Below are 20,002 nucleotides of genomic sequence, written 5' to 3'. Positions count from 1 at the left end.
CTTCTTAAAAATAAAAGTAGCAAATAAGAATGATCTTCGGTGGTGTTTAAAAGAAACGATAAACTGTAAACCTATGATATGGAAGGCATATAAAAGCTTTTTAACTAACCTTGTTTTTCCAAAAATGTTTGAAGCAGAATTTAAATTTGAGGGTCTATATGAGTCAATTATAATGAAAAATTATTTTGGACTGGGTAAACAACTACGAAATTCTGTCATCCAAATCTTTAGCTAAAGATTGTCTTAAGCTACCGGGAAAGTTGGAACTATATTGCCATCTTTGAAATAATTTCCAGACATGCTTCTGAGGCGAACTTGTATGTATTTTCATTTCAATCTATTACACTCTTGGGAAGTAATCACGCCAAGACAAAGGCGTAAGGAGAGAAATCTTGAGTGTAGACTTTGCAAGCATGACTGTTCTTTTGAAACCATTAAACATTGTCTTATAGAATGCGAGGCACTGACATTTAGTAGAATATTTTCTTTCATTAAATCTGTTTATGACCTTGAGAGTGTCCTTAATGAAGCTTTGTTGGAAAGATGCATGAGAGGTGACCAATTGTTCTTGGTAATTGCAATTTGCACTTTTCTAAATGAAATCCTGAAGGGTCTTGAATGAAGAAAAAAGTATATTTGTCTATAAGATTATACATGGTATGGACTTTGGAATTAAGGAATCCAGGCTATGAAAATTGTTTTTAATTGTTGATTTTATCACGAAACTACTGGAAACTTAGTAACATATGTTCTTAATTATCTTTGCAACTTTTGCATGTTCATGACACTGATCAATTTGCACTTTCCACTTTTTCCTAAGGAACATCTATTTGAATAAGTATGTTAGAAATCATATAGGAGTTCTGGATTTCTTTTCTTTGATGGACTATAGAGTTAAAGACCCTTTTGGAAGATAATCAACTTGTTTTACAAGCTCGCTTCCTGACGCTTACATTTCAATACCTCACGGTTTTAATTATTTAAGAAGTATTGTATTATGTTTATATGCTCAACTGTTGAAATATTATTGTGTCTTGTAAGAATGCTAAAGGTTACTTGATTACAATATAGCATAAAGGAAATAAACACATTATTGGCATTTTTCCAAGACTTGGTGGACTCTTTTGGGGGACTGCGAGGTGGGAGACTCCCATACACTCTCCTTTCCATTGCTGTGTTCTCTCATTCCATCTTGAAATGTGCTGCAGCTGCTGACTGCGTCAGTTTCACACACAATCTCTCTGCCATTCGCCATGGGATAGGGCAGCAGCCCTTTGGTCTCTTGCTAATTTTGGTTCTCTATAACCTCGCAGTTCTACATCTGCGCAGTACAACTGATCTCGCCTTCCTTACATTTTTAGGAAAGTCATCCTACCTCCAACACCATGCCTTTCTAGAAACGAATAAATGAGATGCGATAAAGTGTGAGTGTGTGTGTGTCTGTGATGCCATATTGTAGCATAATTCCCCCCAGCCTCCAGACCCACAAGAACACCCTACCCCAACTTGCTCCCTGTTCCCTTAGTTAAGCGTGCTAGAGGAGGGGGTGCCGGCTTCCCCTTCATTGCCTCCTGGCAATGGAACTCCCTCCCAGTGCCCTCAGATCTGAACCTTCACACCTCACTTTTCGTAAAGCCATCAAAGCTAGACTATTTGCCTAAAACTTCACACATATCGCTACTAAGGCCCCTGGCCGAGACATTTATGTTTGTAGATTATAAACAGCTGTATGTATGTGCTATGTAATGATATGCTGCTCAATATGTAGCCCTGTGCTGCATATCTAACCACATGTATGTGCAAATATAACTAAGCCGATTCCTTGTAACAGCGCCACAATGCCTCTGGGCTGTTTGTGCACTTTATAAATGCAAATAAATGAAAAATAAATAAATAAAATAGTTCAGTGTCTCTTGCTGGCATGCACTTTGGCGGAACCTAAAGAATAAGCAGCGCTGCAATGGCAAGCAGATTCAGCACACAGGCAGTCCCCACCTTGGACGCTGCACAACAAGGGTGGGAATAACAGCATTAGATTGAACCTTTACCCACTCACATTACTGCCCATGAAGCACAATCTGTGGACAACAAAAAAAACAGTGCCAGGGTCCATCAATATCGAGGCCCCAGTCTCATCACCCAGAGCTGTCAAAGGCCCACCTACCTCCAGGAAGGCCGTTGCAACTTCATCCTCCTGTAGCAAGTCTCCATACAGCGCGGCCCACTGCAGGACAAGGCGTATCACTCGTCGCTTGTTGTTGAGGGCATAGTCCATTTTCTCTTGTTCCGTACCTTGAGAAGGCTGGGCATGATATGTGCAAGGGTGTAAAGGAAAACAAAGAGCCTCCATTGCTGGAGATATGACATATCGGATACATAGATTTGCTCAGAGGAGGGTGTCAGTGACGGGATATGTACCGCTGAGGGGTACGGGCTGGCACCACAGAGAGAGCAAAGCTTGAGTTCCATATGATAGCACTTGGATCTTAGAGGGGAAAATGGTACGACGTTCACTCGTCGACAGGTTTTTTTTCGATGTGTTTCCAATTTTTTTTGTTGAAAAAACTAATCGAAAAATATAGGGGGTTGTGGGTAAGGGTAAATAAGAGGTGTGGGGGTCTTTAATAATCTCAAATTAATAAGGTATGTGGGTTAGGAGGCAACACCCTCCAAAATACAAAATAAAATGTCGAGTTTTTTCAAAGAAAGAAAATTCGACAAAAAAATACATCCGAAAAACACTGTCGATGAAAGAACACATACCCCCTCCCCCACTTATACATGTATGGTGTGTCAGGTATGTTTTTGCTGTGGCAGTGCTTAGAAGCTGTCTTGCTCCTGCTGTTGCTGAAGCAGTACCAGCTGCCTGTTGCGGTGAGATGAAATGCTGGGGAAGAGACGTCATAGGCTGCATCACGGGGCCAGAGGTCAGGCGCACTCATAAGGACTGAGGTTTGGTAGAACACACTTAAACCTGTTATTGGAATATCGCAGGCGCTAATGCCCTTCCTGTGACGTCAAACATTTAAAATCGGGGTTTGGGTTACGCTGCGGTAAATAGCCAGACACAGGACATCATCTCTTCACACTGCTTCGTGCGTGGAATGCAAATCAGCGGTGCTAACTGCATTCAGAAGAAAGAAGCCAGTGGCGAACGCAGTGCAATCAAACCCGGGACGGATAGGTTGCACAGAGACTCCGGTACCAGGCAGAGGGACACCCTTAGTTATGTCACCACTGAGCCTGAGCAACTGAGGTAGAGGGCTGAGGACTCGCTGAATTAAAAGAGTGGATTGGAAGGTACAGCTTTAATAAGATGCAAGACCTATTTCAATATACCAAGCACCTGTTGACTGTCCTAGCCACTTTGACCTCACTCTTGAAATGTTTTGGGTCAACCCACCCCCCCACCTTCATTCAAGAATCTCGGGGGTCCCATCTTTTGTACAATGACAATTACCCCCTGCCCCCCTGCCCCCCAGGTGAATCCTATAACAGAGAGCACGTCCTACTTTACCCAGCATCTGAAAACATGCCTCTTTTTCTCCAACTTTGATGGGCATCCGGTGGTAGTGCGCGTCTTAGTCGATTACAAACTGGATCAGTGTGATTGAGTGATACTCCATCGAACAGCATGCCAGCACATGCCAGATTGCCCAACGTTGAGCGGGCCCGCCCCCAGGAAAGGCCAATTGCCTGAAACTCCCTATATGTTACAATGGGCGACTTTTTTTTTTGCCTCCGCCCCTCTACCGGGAAAACCAAAGTCTATGCCCCTGAGCGGGCGGATTGATGGCAGGCCTAATAATGAGGTTCCTTTTACCCCTTTCAAACCAACCAGAGGCAGCTGCACGTGGCAAATCCTTTGTCTCAAGTAAGAAACATTCCCAGGGAAGACTCTTGCTATCATTCAGAAAGAACCACTCCCTTTCTACCCACCCAATCTCTAAGATCCACCAACCTCTATCTTCTAGCCACCCTCCCTCCCAGACATTCTCTGTTCTGATACAATTCTGGATCCACCAACCTCTATCTTCTAGCCACCCTCCCTCCCAGACATTCTCTGTTCTGATACAATTCTGGATCCACCAACCTCTATCTTCTAGCCACCCTCCCTCCCAGACATTCTCTGTTCTGATACAATTCTGGATCCACCAACCTCTATCTTCTAGCCACCCTCCCTCCCAGACAGTCTCTGTTCTGATACAATTCTGGATCCACCAACCTCTATCTTCTAGCCACCCTCCCTCCCAGACATTCTCTGTTCTGATACAATTCTGGATCCACCAACCTCTATCTTCTAGCCACCCTCCCTCCCAGACATTCTCTGTTCTGATACAATTCTGGATCCACCAACCTCTATCTTCTAGCCACCCTCCCTCCCAGACATTCTCTGTTCTGATAAAATTCTGGATCCACCAACCTCTATCTTCTAGCCACCCTCCCTCCCAGACATTCTCTGTTCTGATACAATTCTGGATCCACTAACCTCTATCTTCTAGCCACCCTCCCTCCCAGACATTCTCTGTTCTGATACAATTCTGGATCCACTAACCTCTATCTTCTAGCCACCCTCCCTCCCAGACATTCTCTGTTCTGATACAATTCTGGATCCACCAACCTCTATCTTCTAGCCACCCTCCCTCCCAGACATTCTCTGTTCTGATACAATTCTGGATCCACCAACCTCTATCTTCTAGCCACCCTCCCTCCCAGACAGTCTCTGTTCTGATACAATTCTGGATCCACCAACCTCTATCTTCTAGCCACCCTCCCTCCCAGACATTCTCTGTTCTGATACAATTCTGGATCCACCAACCTCTATCTTCTAGCCACCCTCCCTCCCAGACATTCTCTGTTCTGATACAATTCTGGATCCACCAACCTCTATCTTCTAGCCACCCTCCCTCCCAGACATTCTCTGTTCTGATACAATTCTGGATCCACCAACCTCTATCTTCTAGCCACCCTCCCTCCCAGACATTCTCTGTTCTGATACAATTCTGGATCCACTAACCTCTATCTTCTAGCCACCCTCCCTCCCAGACATTCTCTGTTCTGATACAATTCTGGATCCACTAACCTCTATCTTCTAGCCACCCTCCCTCCCAGACATTCTCTGTTCTGATACAATTCTGGATCCACCAACCTCTATCTTCTAGCCACCCTCCCTCCCAGACATTTTCTGTTCTGATACAATTCTGGCTCCACCAACCTCTATCTTCTAACCACCCTCCCTCCCAGACATTCTCTGTTCCGATACAATTCTGGAACCTTCTTCTGCTGGAGATAATAAGCCTATTTTTTAGTTTGGGCTGTTAGGTAGCGCTTTCAACAACTGTAAACCTACACTATTCCATTAGAGTACAGGTAAGGAGACATTGCATATGAGGGGGGACACACAGCCTGTAGGTGTTGTCTGGTTATGTGCCCATCCATTGACTGCCCGGTTCTATGTGAAAAGACTGCTTTTTAAGTTTCTCAAGAGAAAAAGACCCATTTACATTGACCGATTTTCTTTTGTTCGGAAAAACGCCACTATAAACGTCTTTTACTCTTGAGACCTTTAAAATGCGTTTTTTCATTTTTTTTTAATATTTGGGGGTTTAACCCCCCGCTCCAAGCTCCCCGTTGTTCCTACCACCCCACCACCCCTCACTCTCACCCCCAAACCAAAACACATACACACAACACACACAACACACCCACCACAACACATGCACCCTCAAACCCCCCCATCTCTCAGCCTCAGGCACCATCCCCATACCCCCGCCCCCTCAGCCCCCACTCCCCCAAATCAAAACACATACATACCCCCAGCACACACACACTTACCCGTTCTCCTGGTCCTGCGGTTCCGTGTCCCGACGTGCCTGTCAGCCCCTGCATGCACTCGTGTGCGGCAGGGGCGTGACTGTCCGGTTTAGAAAGGCTGCTCCGTGTGGTCACAGAGTGGTCATTCTAAATCTTTTTAAAAAGATCTTTTAACTTAGGAGCGACTGTCCATGGCCATGCTAATCTCTATGGCCATTCCCACCTAGTTACTGCCCCTCCCTGCTCAAAACAACTCATTGTGCAAACTCTTTGAGTTTGCTTTAATCAAGCCTTATCATCAAACGTTGCACTCAAAGTGCCTGCCAGTGTTTTGTCAAAGCAGTCTTTTGAGAGTTAATGACCTGCTACTGGTATAAACAAATGTCTTACCAGTTCTGCATTCACCCACTCGATTTATAGACACTCCGTGTGTCCTTCACTGAAGTCCTGTTAAAAACAATAACTGACAAAAGCCAACAGTTTTGGCTTGTGTATAAGTATTAGGCATTTGCCAGGCACTGGTATTAGATGCCCCGGTACTTGCACCATTTTGCACCTGCCACCATCAATGGCCAGTTAACACCACTGCTGATGCGAAAAATATTTCAACATGCTAGGAAAATTAATGTAACTGAAATTAGGAATTTCTAAGTTCTCTGCGAATTTCAACAGGGCTTTGCTTTGGAATCCTAAAAACGTATGCATTACATTTCTGAAGATACCAATTTTAATGAAGCCACTCTCTATTAACAGAGGGAACACTCTTTTATATGAACATTTTATACCGACAACGCTGGTCTTCTGCCAGAATCTCACATCCCTTTAAGCGTGCACTGAAACCGAGCTCATGAATATTCATAAGGGTTTTTGAGTGTAAACATAATTGCATTTGTTTTTGTTACATAAACAGCAGAAAGCATGCAACTGATTAAATTGGGAGTTCAAGTTCAGAGATCTAAGCACCCACCAGCTTATAAACATTGATTACCTCTATAACCTGCATGGCTGTGTAGGCTCATGGCGGCGCGCGGAGAAGGCGCTGTGTGCAAGCACTGCCTTCCGGCTGATTGATGGGCTACATAGAGATGGTGCACGTTTCTGGCAGTTCCCTTAGCTTGCTTGACACACTCCCGGGATTTGGACTTGTTGGACCGACGATGAACCGCGCAGGACGATTGGTTGGACTGGTGATAACCCGCGCAGAACGATTGGTTGGACTGGTGATGACCCGCGCAGGACGATTGGTTGGATCGGTGATGCCCCGGGCAGAAGGATTTGAATGTGTTTATTGACCCAACAGATGCAGTGGAGGCCTGTTTGGTACCCCTTGTTTTAGCTTTAACTGGAGGAGGCTTCCTGGAAGCAGCTTTGAGGATGAAACTCTTGCCTACTGTAAATGAAAGCATTGGCTCATAGATTTTTATTATTATCATCCTTATTATTTATTGGTATAGCCCAAATCCAGCGTGGAAGCAATGGAGCACTGTACAGGATACAGGGCAAAATATTGGTAGTGGGAATTTAACAAGTTCATGATCTTTCAGCTACATGATTTCTCATGCTTGAATTTTTTTAAAAAAACATACTATTTACAGTACTTACAAACACAAGCCATCTGACATGAAGCGCTGTACAAAATGGTGACATTCTTTGTTTGATTGTTAATCTTATGGTGGGAAGACCAGCAGCAATGAATGGATGCACACAGCTGGTGATTTGTGGGTAGAAAGGCTCTGCACCCCCCAGTGTAAAATTGTAGCCTGGGGTCCCTCACGGGGCCTGGCTCCCTCCAGTTCCAGTGCAATTACACAGTAAATGTCTTTCTGACAATCAATCTGCAGTGCAGCTTCCATGGCAGTGCATTGCCTTTGCATTTGTAAAACATCTGCAAACATGTAGATTTATTACAAAGGTGAAGGCACGTGGCTACCTCAAACCCAGCACCGTGCTCTGCGTGGGTCAGCGCCAGGGCACACTTAAGTGCGACCCCGGCACTGATGCATGCACAGCAGAGTGCCTCGATGCCAGGGAGACAGTCTGCCTCAAACACAAGCAGGGACATGCCATGGGAAATAGAAGCACTCAGTGCCAGGCGATTCCCCCCACCCTGAAACAGGACTGGGGAAAAAGCCTAGGCCAGGGGAGAAGTCACACACAGCAATGCATGACCCTTCACCCTGCCCTTTGCATATATATCACTGCACAGATCAACCTGGGTCACAGGAAAATATGTTGTTGGTGTTTGTATGACTTGTGTGCAGGTGTCGGTGTACACAGGCTCGATGTCAGGAGCCAGTTCTGAGGGGAACTGATGTGGTATAGGGCGTTTCTAGGGGCAATGACATGGGGCAAATCAGGGTCCAATGTGAATTTACATGGGCAGTTCTGTTGCAATAAACAAGGCATCAGGCATTTTGGGGAAATGTGATGTAGCATGGGGCAGTTTTGAGGGCCATGTTTGTGACATGTGACAAATCAGGGGCAAATGTGGACTGGATCAAGACCGTCAGGGCATTGTTAAACTAGCATAATTTTCTGTGGCAATGCAGACTCAGGGATGATAATGTGCTCTACTGGGGTAACACTGGCATTGCTTAGTTGAGAGGGACATGATCATTTTCTGTGGCAATGCAGACACAGGGATGATAATGTGTTCTACTGGGGCAACACTGGCATTGCTTAGTTGAGAGGGACATGATCATTTTCTGTGGCAATGCAGACACAGGGATGATAATGTGTTCTACTGGGGCAACACTGGCATTGCTTAGTTGAGAGGGACATGATCATTTTCTGTGGCAATGCAGACACAGGGATGATAATGTGCTCTACTGGGGCAACACTGGCATTGCTTAGTTGAGAGGGACATGATCATTTTCTGTGGCAATGCAGACAATGGGATGATAATGTGTTCTACTGGGGCAACACTGGCATTGCTTAGTTGAGAGGGACATGATCATTTTCTGTGGCAATGCAGACACAGGCATGATAATGTGTTCTACTGGGGCAACACGCATTGCTTAGTTGAGAGGGACATGATCATTTTCTGTGGCAATGCAGACACAGGGATGATAATGTGCTCTACTGGGGCAACACTGGCATTGCTTAGTTGAGAGGGACAGGATCATTTTCTGTGGCAATGCAGACACAGGGATGATAATGTATTCTACTGGGGCAACACTGGCATTGCTTAGTTGAGAGGGACATGATCATTTTCTGTGGCAATGCAGACACTGGGATGATAATGTGTTCTACTGGGGCAACACTGGCATTGCTTAGTTGAGAGGGCCATGATCATTTTCTGTGGCAATGCAGACACAGGGATGATAATGTGCTCTACTGGGGTAACACTGGCATTGCTTAGTTGAGAGGGACATGATCATTTTCTGTGGCAATGCAGACACAGGGATGATAATGTGTTCTACTGGGGCAACACTGGCATTGCTTAGTTGAGAGGGACATGATCATTTTCTGTGGCAATGCAGACACAGGGATGATAATGTGCTCTACTGGGGCAACACTGGCATTGCTTAGTTGAGAGGGACATGATCATTTTCTGTGGCAATGCAGACACAGGGATGATAATGTGCTCTACTGGGGCAACACTGGCATTGCTTAGTTGAGAGGGACATGATCATTTTCTGTGGCAATGCAGACACAGGGATGATAATGTGTTCTACTGGGGCAACACTGGCATTGCTTAGTTGAGAGGGACATGATCATTTTCTGTGGCAATGCAGACACAGGGATGATAATGTGTTCTACTGGGGCAACACTGGCATTGCTTAGTTGAGAGGGACATGATCATTTTCTGTGGCAATGCAGACACAGGGATGATAATGTGTTCTACTGGGGCAACACTGGCATTGCTTAGTTGAGAGGGACATGATCATTTTCTGTGGTAATGCAGACACAGGGATGATAATGTGTTCTACTGGGGCAACACTGGCATTGCTTAGTTGAGAGGGACATGATCATTTTCTGTGGCAATGCAGACACAGGGATGATAATGTGCTCTACTGGGGCAACACTGGCATTGCTTAGTTGAGAGGGACAGGATAATTTTCTGTGGCAATGCAGACACAGGGATGATAATGTGTTCTACTGGGGCAACACTGGCATTGCTTAGTTGAGAGGGACATGATCATTTTCTGTGGCAATGCAGACACAGGGATGATAATGTGTTCTACTGCGGCAACACTGGCATTGCTTAGTTGAGAGGGACATGATCATTTTCTGTGAGCACCATAGACACAAGGATACAAACGTGTTTTCAAGGGACAACACTGGCATTGCATTTTTGATATTGCATTCACGGGGCAAAGTAGATGTTAAAATGACTGTGTTAAAACTGTGGGTGAGTAGGGAAACTGCCACAGCCGTGTTGCGCCATCACTATCCCATGCTGGCGTGATGATGCGTTTTGATGAGGCCTCAGGGTCAGGGCATTGCTGCTACTGGCTTTATATTTTCAGGGAAGATTGTGGGCCTCTGCATTGCAAGGTGTTCTGCAGGCATTGCAACCTTGGAGGCAATGTACCCAGCAGCATAATACTACGTCACATCGTCATGCACGAAACTGTTCAATCTGGCAACTAGCCCGACATTGTGGAAATTAACATACCTATATTTAAATGGGCATGCTGGCATCTTAAATTGAACTTTGTATAATTAGTAGCCTTGCAGGTGTGACAACACGTTTGCTGCTAATTCTGCTTCTATTTTCCTGGCAGTTCTCTTTGTTTTTTTTATCTTCTAGCAACAATGACGTGTAATGTCTCCTGGCATAAGGTGTATGATCGGTTATTTCCCAGTGTGGTAGTGCCACACTATACCAGTCGCTGCTTCCTGTGGTGTGACACAAACACATGTTTTCTCTGGTGCGCCCATTGGGTACACAACTCTGATGGGCACACACATGATATGATGCACTGAAAAGCGTGTGCGCATTGTTGGAGGAGACCTGGCGTCTGATTGGGTACAGAAAATGATCCCCCCTCTCTGTAAATGCTATAGATATGCATGCACATTCTCCCAAATATCAAATGCTCACGCTCACAAATTCAGGAAAGACAAAATGTAAGTTTCACAACGTTTCATTGGACTAGCTTGAAACATTATGCTGAGATGGTACAATACATTGGCTTTCGAAATTCCATAGACTTCTTCACCAGATGGCGCTGAATGAAATGAGTAACACAAACCCTGCATGAAAATCTTGCAATTCAATGGGCCTCATTCCGGTTTTGGAGCTAACCATGGAGTAATTAGCTCCATGGTGGCCTCCGAAACCGTCCCAAATCCGGCATGGTGAATGGAGTAATTACCGGTCCATTCCAGGGTTGGAGGGACCGGTAATTCCCCATTCACCTTTTGCCCTTCCCCATTCCCATTTCTGCCCCATAGGGCTCAATGGGAATGGGGAAGGAGGTAATTACGGCACCGTAAATTACGGTACCGTAATTACCTCCGAGGTACCTTTGCGGGTCCCGTACTTAACTCCTGCTAAAAGCAAGAGGTAAGGAAGGACCCGCAAAGGGACCTCGGAATACGGAGGTAAGGGATTACCGGCTTAGACAACCTTTACCGGTGCCGGTAATTCCTCATCTCCAACCTCTGAATGACCCCCAATATGTTCCTAAATTAACATAAATAATTTTATACATGTATATTGCCCCACTTTAGGATTGCTTATACCCAGTGTTAGAAGTATATAAAAAAGGTAGTGGCACTATGACCCTAGCGGAGGACATAGTAGACAGGAAGGGGGCACCATGCAACACATTTTCCAAGGTTACAGCCATGCTGACGGACAGCCAATTCAGTTGAAACAGATTTCAGTATAGCTGTAACTGCCATAGGGTAGTAAAGTGGAGAAGTGTGCTTTAACTTCACAAAGAACAGTTCTGCAATGGGGAAAATGGTTGCACAAAGTAGTGGAGCTGTTAACAGTAAAAAATAAAAGAAGTGGAACGCTGCTCCCGACCGTTCCCGCTCACTTCGACCACTCCTTATATCTAATTTTAAGTATGGGCCTGATTTACAACAATGTTTTTAAAATGGGAAAGCCCCATAAATAACACTTTTATGAATCCGACACACAATGTGCTACAATTATGCGTGAAAAAGCCATGCCTTCTTAAAATGCAGTTCTCAGCACTGCTAGAATTGCTTTCAGTAAATGCTGTTCGATATTCCTTGCTGCCACATCTACACCACTGTGGATAAGAGAGGTGCCCCAAGCTTGCCCTCCAAGCAGACCCTGCCTTCACCCAGTGATGTTGAAACTGGAAGGTCTATTGTATACTGGCAGACCAGACCATGGCCAATGTGGTTCTTTTTGTTTCTCAAGTCACTCTGCGACCTTAATCTGATGAAGAAGTCCATGGACTTAAAAAGCGAATGCATTGCACCGTCTCAACATAGTTAGTCCATTAAAAGGTATCAAAACACACGTTTTGTGGCATTTTAAAACTGGACTACCATGGAATCAAACATTTCTTTGCACAAATTCAAGAAAAGACATTTATGCCCCACCAGTTTACATTCCCCAGTCACCACTGTAAACTAAAGATTGAAATCCTACCCCCTTGCCGACAGACGTCACCTAACTTTCTTTCAACTGATCGGCAACCATGAACCCTTCAACTAAGTACATAATCTATTGTTTGGCTATAACTCTGACCTGGGTCGATCAGACTGTTCTACGGTGAAATAGTGAAAACAAGACAATGGGCCTCATTATGAGTGTGCCGGTCCGGTAACAACAGTGCCAGTAAGCAACCGGCACCGTTGTTACCGGACAGGCATACTCCGAGTTCTGCAAACGGGTGCCTTCCAGCCTGCCAGATCTGACCTGGCGGGGGAACGGCACCCGCTCACAGACCTGGACGGTAGCACCAGCACCATTGATGAATGGCGACGGTACTACTGTTCTCCCCATTCCCATTGAGTCCAATGGGACTCGAATGGGAATGGGGAGTAATTTTTTCCAGTGCCCGGCAATGAGGGATTATCAGGACCGCCGGGGCTGTAATGCCCCAGTAAGTCCTTATTGGCGGGCACTGGAAAAAAAATGACTCCGGCGCCGCCGTGCCGTTTCTATCTGCACAGCTACCGCCAGAGTCATAGTGAGGCCCAAAGTGGCAGAAAATACTGAATTCTTTTTTAATCAAATGTTGCCTTTCTTTTGGTCAAAACGCGGGGGAGACACCTGCACCCCACCACCCCAACATCCCCTCACTTTATTTAATACCCTAATCCCACAACCCCTCTATTTTTCGATTAAAACTGCCAGAATTCTATTATGCAGTGTTTTCTGCCACGTTGTTTTGCGACTCATCATTTTGACGCGATACCGATCAGACAACATCCCCCCCGCCTTAAAGGCCCTGCGGTTACTTCCATTGAGCCAATGATCACTCATAAAATCAATGTGCTTTCTACACAGCCCTCAACCTGGACAGGCTGACAACACCGCTCCAACGTCTCGGGTATCACCAGCCAACCAGGTGCCTCAGACCATCCCTGTGAATGGTCTAGTGGTCAGAAGAATTTGGACGCTACGCATGTTTTTAAATCCCAAATCTGTTACACCATATAGTAATCCAACTCTTAAAAAGAGTATTCTGGAGTAATATTTGGTAGGATGCAACATTGTCTGGAAGTTATCCGCAGCTAATCAAGTAGGTCACTAATTGTCAAATTAAGATTCCAACTCACTGGAAAGGGAATTAAACACTTTCACCCTGGTTCTTGTTGGGTATTTATGGTGGAAAATATGACTATTTCTTTGCTTTTTCTTACCATACTATCTACTGCCTAGGAAACTGTGGCTTTGGACATTTCGAAATGAAGATAGCATTAGGTACTACAAGGGAGGCAGTTTCTTACCTGTTGAACCCAGCAGGTCAATCAGGTCTGTGCAGATTAGTGACATCTACAAACAAAGATGAGGTTGGGTATTTTGTTTCACTGCAGCTTACCTTTGCCTTGCACATCTTTTAAACTGCGTTTCACTGCTAGAGCTTTTCGTAATGCACTTTGATAGCAGGATGCACTTTCCTATTGCGTTTGCGCCCTGGCTCTCTCTGGTTGATTGCCTTTTCTTGCCACTAAGTGAAAAGGAGTGGCTGGAGAATTTGCCAACATTCTGATCTATTGAAACATGTTTAGGAGGGTTTTGTTTTACAATTTATGTAATAGAAATAGTGGACTTCCGTGCATTTTTCCTGGACGGTATTTTTCCCTTCCTCTCAGAGGTAAAGATGGCAGCGCCCTAAAATGAGTCAGAGATGGGAGGAAGCAACTGTGCCCGCACGCTGTTGGGTGAAGTCCCTGATCATGGCTCAGCAGTGGCCCTGGCAGCTCAGCTGCCAACTAAATGAAAATCCACAGAGCATGTCATACCCAGGGCTGGCACCTTCTCAAGGTCGCATATTATCCCGTATCCAGGCGGGGGCCTGGCTCGGAAGGCTTTACCCTATAAATGAACATCGGGGAATATTACTTTCGCGCCATTCTGTGGATTCATCCCAGCCCTAACAGGAACACAGATATGTTTTCTTACACCCATAAATGTCCATGATCATTTCTGAAAGATTTCCCCTGCAAACAGTTGCGCTGAAAATAAGTATCAACATCAAACTGATTTATATTTGAGAAAGTTCCTTTTATATCCACAGAAAATGCATGAAACAGCTCAAAGTTGTCATGACGGTGCTAATACTTTTAAACACCACATTCAGTCACAGCAAAACATAGAAGAGAGGTATATGTCAAAGGAAAAAAAGAAAAGAACTTACCAATCCATACTCATTGATCTCCATATCAGACCTGGTCCACGTGCCATTTATTAATCTCTTGAAGAAGGCAGATAACAAACATCTCAGAATTCGATGAGAAGGTGTATCCAGCTGCGGGAATCCAAATGATCGGGTTCAAGATGCACCAATGGCCCATCACTGTATAGCCTCCTGGCAGACATGTAGGGATATCTCTACCCGATGGCGGACGGCTGTTTCTGGACAAGACGGGTCGTGTGAGCATTTGTCAGCATTGTATCACCTTTGGCGTTGGAGCCCCATTCCTATTTTGGGGATCCTAGAGAAGCCTGCAGATGTCTTCTCAACATCCCAGCAAATGATAACTATCTTTTGGTGCATACAGTTGGGCAACGGAAGCCACGGAGCGGGGACGGGGGCTTGGCCAGAAGCCACTCAGTGCCCCATAATCGTATGCTGATTGATCAGCAACAGAATCCTAAACCCAGCCATCCAATGGCTCTGTGCCTATATGTATTGGTCTTTTCCTATAGCAGCTGATGTAACGATTCATTTATCAACATTTATATCAGGGGTTCCCGAAGGCAAGGGTGGTCATTGTCATAAGGCACAGAGACCTTATTTTTCAAAAATGGCACTTATCACACTCCTAAACATGCCCATCTCTCGGGTAGGGGTTAGCAACCCTTTGCCCCTTCTTATCAAACTCCTATATATGTCCATCTCGCGGGTAGGAGGCTATCAACCCTTTGCCCCTTTTTATCACACTCCTATATATACCCATCTCTCGGGTAGGGGGCTAGCAACCCTTTTCCCCTTCTTATCACACTCCTATATACACCCATCTCTCGGGTAGTGGTCTAGCAACCCTTTGCCCCTTCTTATCACACTCCTATATATGCCCATCTTTCGGGTAGGAGGTTATCAACCCTTTGCCTTTGCCCCTTCTTATCACACTCCTATATATGCCCATCTCTTGGGTAGGGGATAGCAACCCTTTGCCCCTTCTTACCACACCCCTATTAATGCCCATCTCTCAGGTAGTGGGCTAGCAACCCTTTGCCCCTTCTTATCACACTCCTATATACACCCATCTCTCGGGTAGTGGTCTAGCAACCCTTTGCCCCTTCTTATCACACTCCTATATATGTCCATCTTTCGGGTAGGAGGTTATCAACCCTTTGCCCCTTCTTATCACACTCCTATATATGCCCATCTCTCGGGTAGGGGGATAGCAACCCTTTGCCCCTTCTTATCACACTCCTATTAATGCCCATCTCTCGGGTAGGGGGATAGCAACCCTTTGCCCCTTCTTATCACACTCCTATTAATGCCCATCTCTCGGGTAGGGAGCTATCAACCCTTTGCCCCATTCTTATCACACTCCTATATATGCCCATCTCTCGGGTAGTGGTCTAGCAACCCTTTGCCCCTTCTTATCACACTCCTATATACACCCATCTCTCGGGTAGTGGTCTAGCAACCCTTTGCCCCTTCTTATCACACTCCTATATATGTCCATCTTTCGGGTAGGAGGTTATCAACCCTTTGCCCCTTCTTATCACACTCCTATATATGCCCATCTCTCGGGTAGGGGGATAGCAACCCTTTGCCCCTTCTTATCACACTCCTATTAATGCCCATCTCTCGGGTAGGGAGCTATCAACCCTTTGCCCCATTCTTATCACACTCCTATATATGCCCATCTCTCGGGTAGGGGGATAGCAACCCTTTGCCCCTTCTTATCACACTCCTATATATATGCCCATCCATCGGGTAGGGGGCTATGAACCCTTTGCCCCTTCTTATCACACTCCTATATATGCCCATCCCTCGGGTAGGGGGATAGCAACCCTTTGCCCCATTCTTATCACACTCCTACATATGCCCATCTCTCGGGTAGGGGGATAGCAACCCTTTGCCCCTTCTTATCACACTCCTATATATATGCCCATCCATCGGGTAGGGGGCTATGAACCCTTTGCCCCTTCTTATCACACTCCTATACATGCCCATCTCTCGGGTAGGGGGATAGCAACCCTTTGCCCCTTCTTATCACACTCCTATATATATGCCCATCCATCGGGTAGGGGGCTATGAACCCTTTGCCCCTTCTTATCACACTCCTATATATGCCCATCTCTCGGGTAGGGGGATAGCAACCCTTTGCCCCATTCTTATCACACTCCTATATATGCCCATCTCTCGGGTAGGGGGATAGCAACCCTTTGCCCCTTCTTATCACACTCCTATATATATGCCCATCCATCGGGTAGGGGGCTATGAACCCTTTGCCCCTTCTTATCACACTCCTATATATGCCCATCTCTCGGGTAGGGGGATAGCAACCCTTTGCCCCTTCTTATCACACTCCTATATATATGCCCATCCATCGGGTAGGGGGCTATGAACCCTTTGCCCCTTCTTATCACACTCCTATATATGCCCATCTCTCGGGTAGGGGGATAGCAACCCTTTGCCCCTTCTTATCACACTCCTATATATGCCCATCCCTCGGGTAGGGGGCTATGAACCCTTTGCCCCTTCTTATCACCCTCCTATATATGCCCATCACTCGGGTAGGGGGATAGCAACCCTTTGCCCCTTCTTATCACCCTCCTATAGCAGCCTTAATCCTATTTTGGGGATTCTGCAGAAGCTCGCAGTTGTCTTCTTAACATTCCAGCAGATCACTATCTTTTGGTGCCCGCACAGATGAATGCTTCTAGATCTTTTTCTGCTTTCTTTTTTTGCAGGTTATGCTAGCTTTCCAAAACTTGTGTAATTGTGTTTGTTACTTATTACGCATGAGTGAACTGGAAAATCAATTTAGCAAATGCGTTTGTAAGCCTAACTATTGTCTAATGCTCTTGGTACGCAGTGGCCGAAGTGGATGGGAGCGGTTGGAAGCAGTGCACCTCTACCTATTTTTTTTTAAGTTTTACTGTTGTTCCGGAATGGTTTCGTTTTAAAATAAAAGTGTAGGAAGAAGTTGAAACTTGCACTTCAGTGCACTGCACTGTACATTTCCCTAAGTAGCAGACGTGTTTGTTTAGGGGTTTGGATTGCCCGTGGGGGGAGGCGCGTGGCGATGGGCTTTATGGGGAGCGGGGCAAGGCCAGCAGGGAACATAGTTCCACTACTTCTTTTCGTACACTTCAGCCACTGTTGGTACCTTCTCTTTGTCGTCTTGCTTTTGACATTGCATTTACCCATCTACAAAGCAAGCAGCCTCTCTTCCCCTGGCCATCACATCTAGATAATAGCTTGGCTTAAGTCACGTTACCAGAACACCTGCAAATCTATATAGATTTAGGGTGCGATTCACAAAGCCCGGCTGGCATAGACGGGCGAGGGCACTATGCACTTACCCCCGTGAACACGAAGATCTTCCCTCACAAGACCCATATTCATGAAGGGAACATCTGTGGCAGAGGTGGGTCTGGATGCAGGCACTCGTGGCCCACGGCCTCTAGGCGCTCATGGCCCACAGCTGGATGCTTATGTGACAGCACACCTAAAATGCATTGGCTGAGTGAGCCCACATGAGAGTGTGTCTGGGGTCAGCTCAAGCATGTGTATTTCTTTTTTTAACAGATCAATGCTGCCAAGGGAATATTCACACTCCTGTCTGTACTGCACGTTCCCTTGTATCCAGCATGCAGCAGCAGAGATCAGGCACAGCAGACTATTCCCTCGCCTGGCAGCACTATACCTTCCCTTGCATCTAGTCTCTACCAGAGCAGACAATTCACACCCCTGGCATCACTGCGCCTTCCCTTGCATACAGCATGCAACAGTGGAGATCAGGCACAGGCGACTATTCACACCTCTGGCAACACTACACTTTCCCTTGCAACCAGCCTCTGGCAGAGCTGACAAGGCACAGGAGGCTATTCACACCCCTGGCATCACTGCGCTTTCCCTTACATCCAGCATGCAACAGTGGAGATCAGGCACAGGAGACTATTCACACCTCTAGCAGCAATGCAATTTCCCTTGCAAACAGCCTCTGGCAGAGCAGACAAGGCCAGGAGACTATTCACACCCCTGGCATCACTGCACTTTCCCTTGCATCCAGCATGCAACAGCAGAGATCAGGCACAGGAGACTATTCACACCTCTGGCAGCACTAAACTTTCTCTTGCATCGGGCAGACAAGAAACAGGAGGCTATTCACATGACTGACATCACTGTGCTTTCCCTTGCATCCAGCATGCAACAGTGGAGATCAGGCACAGGAAACTATTCACACCTTGGCAGCAATACAATTTCCCTTGCATCCAGCCTCTGGCAGAGCAGACAAGGCCAGGAGACCATTCACACCCCTGGCATCACTGCACCTTCCCTTGCATACAGCATGCAACAGTGGAGATCAGGCACAGGCGACTATTCACACCTATGGCAGCACTAAGCTTCCCCTTGCAACCAGCCTCTGGCAGAGCAGACAAGGCCAGGAGACTATTCACACCCCTGGCATCACTGCACTTTCCCTTGCATCCAGCATGCAACAGCCGAGATCAGGCACAGGAGACTATTCACATCTCTGGCAGCACTAAACTTTCTCTTGCATCGGGCAGACAAGAAACAGGAGGCTATTCACATCACTGACATCACTGTGCTTTCCCTTGCATCCAGCATGCAACAGTGGAGATCAGGCACAGGAAACTATTCACACCTTGGCAGCAATACAATTTCCCTTGCATCCAGCCTCTGGCAGAGCAGACAAGGCCAGGAGACCATTCACACCCCTGGCATCACTGCACCTTCCCTTGCATACAGCATGCAACAGTGGAGATCAGGCACAGGCGACTATTCACACCTATGGCAGCACTAAGCTTCCCCTTGCAACCAGCCTCTGGCAGAGCAGACAAGGCACAGGAGGCTATTCACACCCCTGGCATCAGTGTGCTTTCCCTTACATCCAGCATGCAACAGTGGAGATTAGGCACAGGAGACTATTCACACCTCTGGCAGCAATGCAATTTCCCTTGCATACAGCCTCCGGCAGAGCAGACAATGCCAGGAGACTATTCACACCCCTGGCATCACTGCGCCTTCCCTTGCATACAGCATGCAACAGTGGAGATCAGGCACAGGAGACTATTCTCACCTCTGGCAGCACTAAGCTTCCCCTTGCAACCAGCCTCTGGCAGAGCAGAAAAGGCACAGGATGCTATTCACACCCCTGGCATCACTGCGCTTTCCCTTGCATCCAGCATGCAACAGTGGAGATCAGGAACAGGAGACTATTCACACCTCTATCAGCACTAAACATTCTCTTGCATCGGGCAGACAAGGAACAGGAGGCTATTCACATCACTGGCATCACTGTGCTTTCCCTTGCATCCAGCATGCAACAGTGGAGATCAGGCACAGGAAACTATTCACACCTTGGCAGCAATGCA

The 20,002-nt window shown here is 46.3% G+C and overlaps 1 protein-coding gene across 3 annotated transcripts in view; it reads right to left on the bottom strand.

Moving 5' to 3' along the window:
• Positions 1-20,002, bottom strand: part of RAPGEF4 (Rap guanine nucleotide exchange factor 4) — a 1,521,174-nt gene that overhangs the window by 457,268 nt on the left and 1,043,904 nt on the right. For all 3 annotated transcript variants that reach the window (XM_069616226.1, XM_069616227.1, XM_069616228.1), the window contains one exon: positions 2,165-2,315. In XM_069616226.1, the coding sequence (XP_069472327.1) occupies positions 2,165-2,315 (151 nt within the window). The remainder of the gene's footprint in view (positions 1-2,164; positions 2,316-20,002) is intronic.

This window comes from Ambystoma mexicanum, chromosome 9, assembly GCF_040938575.1.
Source record: "Ambystoma mexicanum isolate Mex_15411 chromosome 9, UKY_AmexF1_1, whole genome shotgun sequence".
NCBI lineage: Eukaryota > Metazoa > Chordata > Amphibia > Caudata > Ambystomatidae > Ambystoma > Ambystoma mexicanum.
The sequence above is the reverse complement of the archived record's forward strand: the minus strand, read 5'-3'. Positions and strand labels throughout refer to the sequence as shown.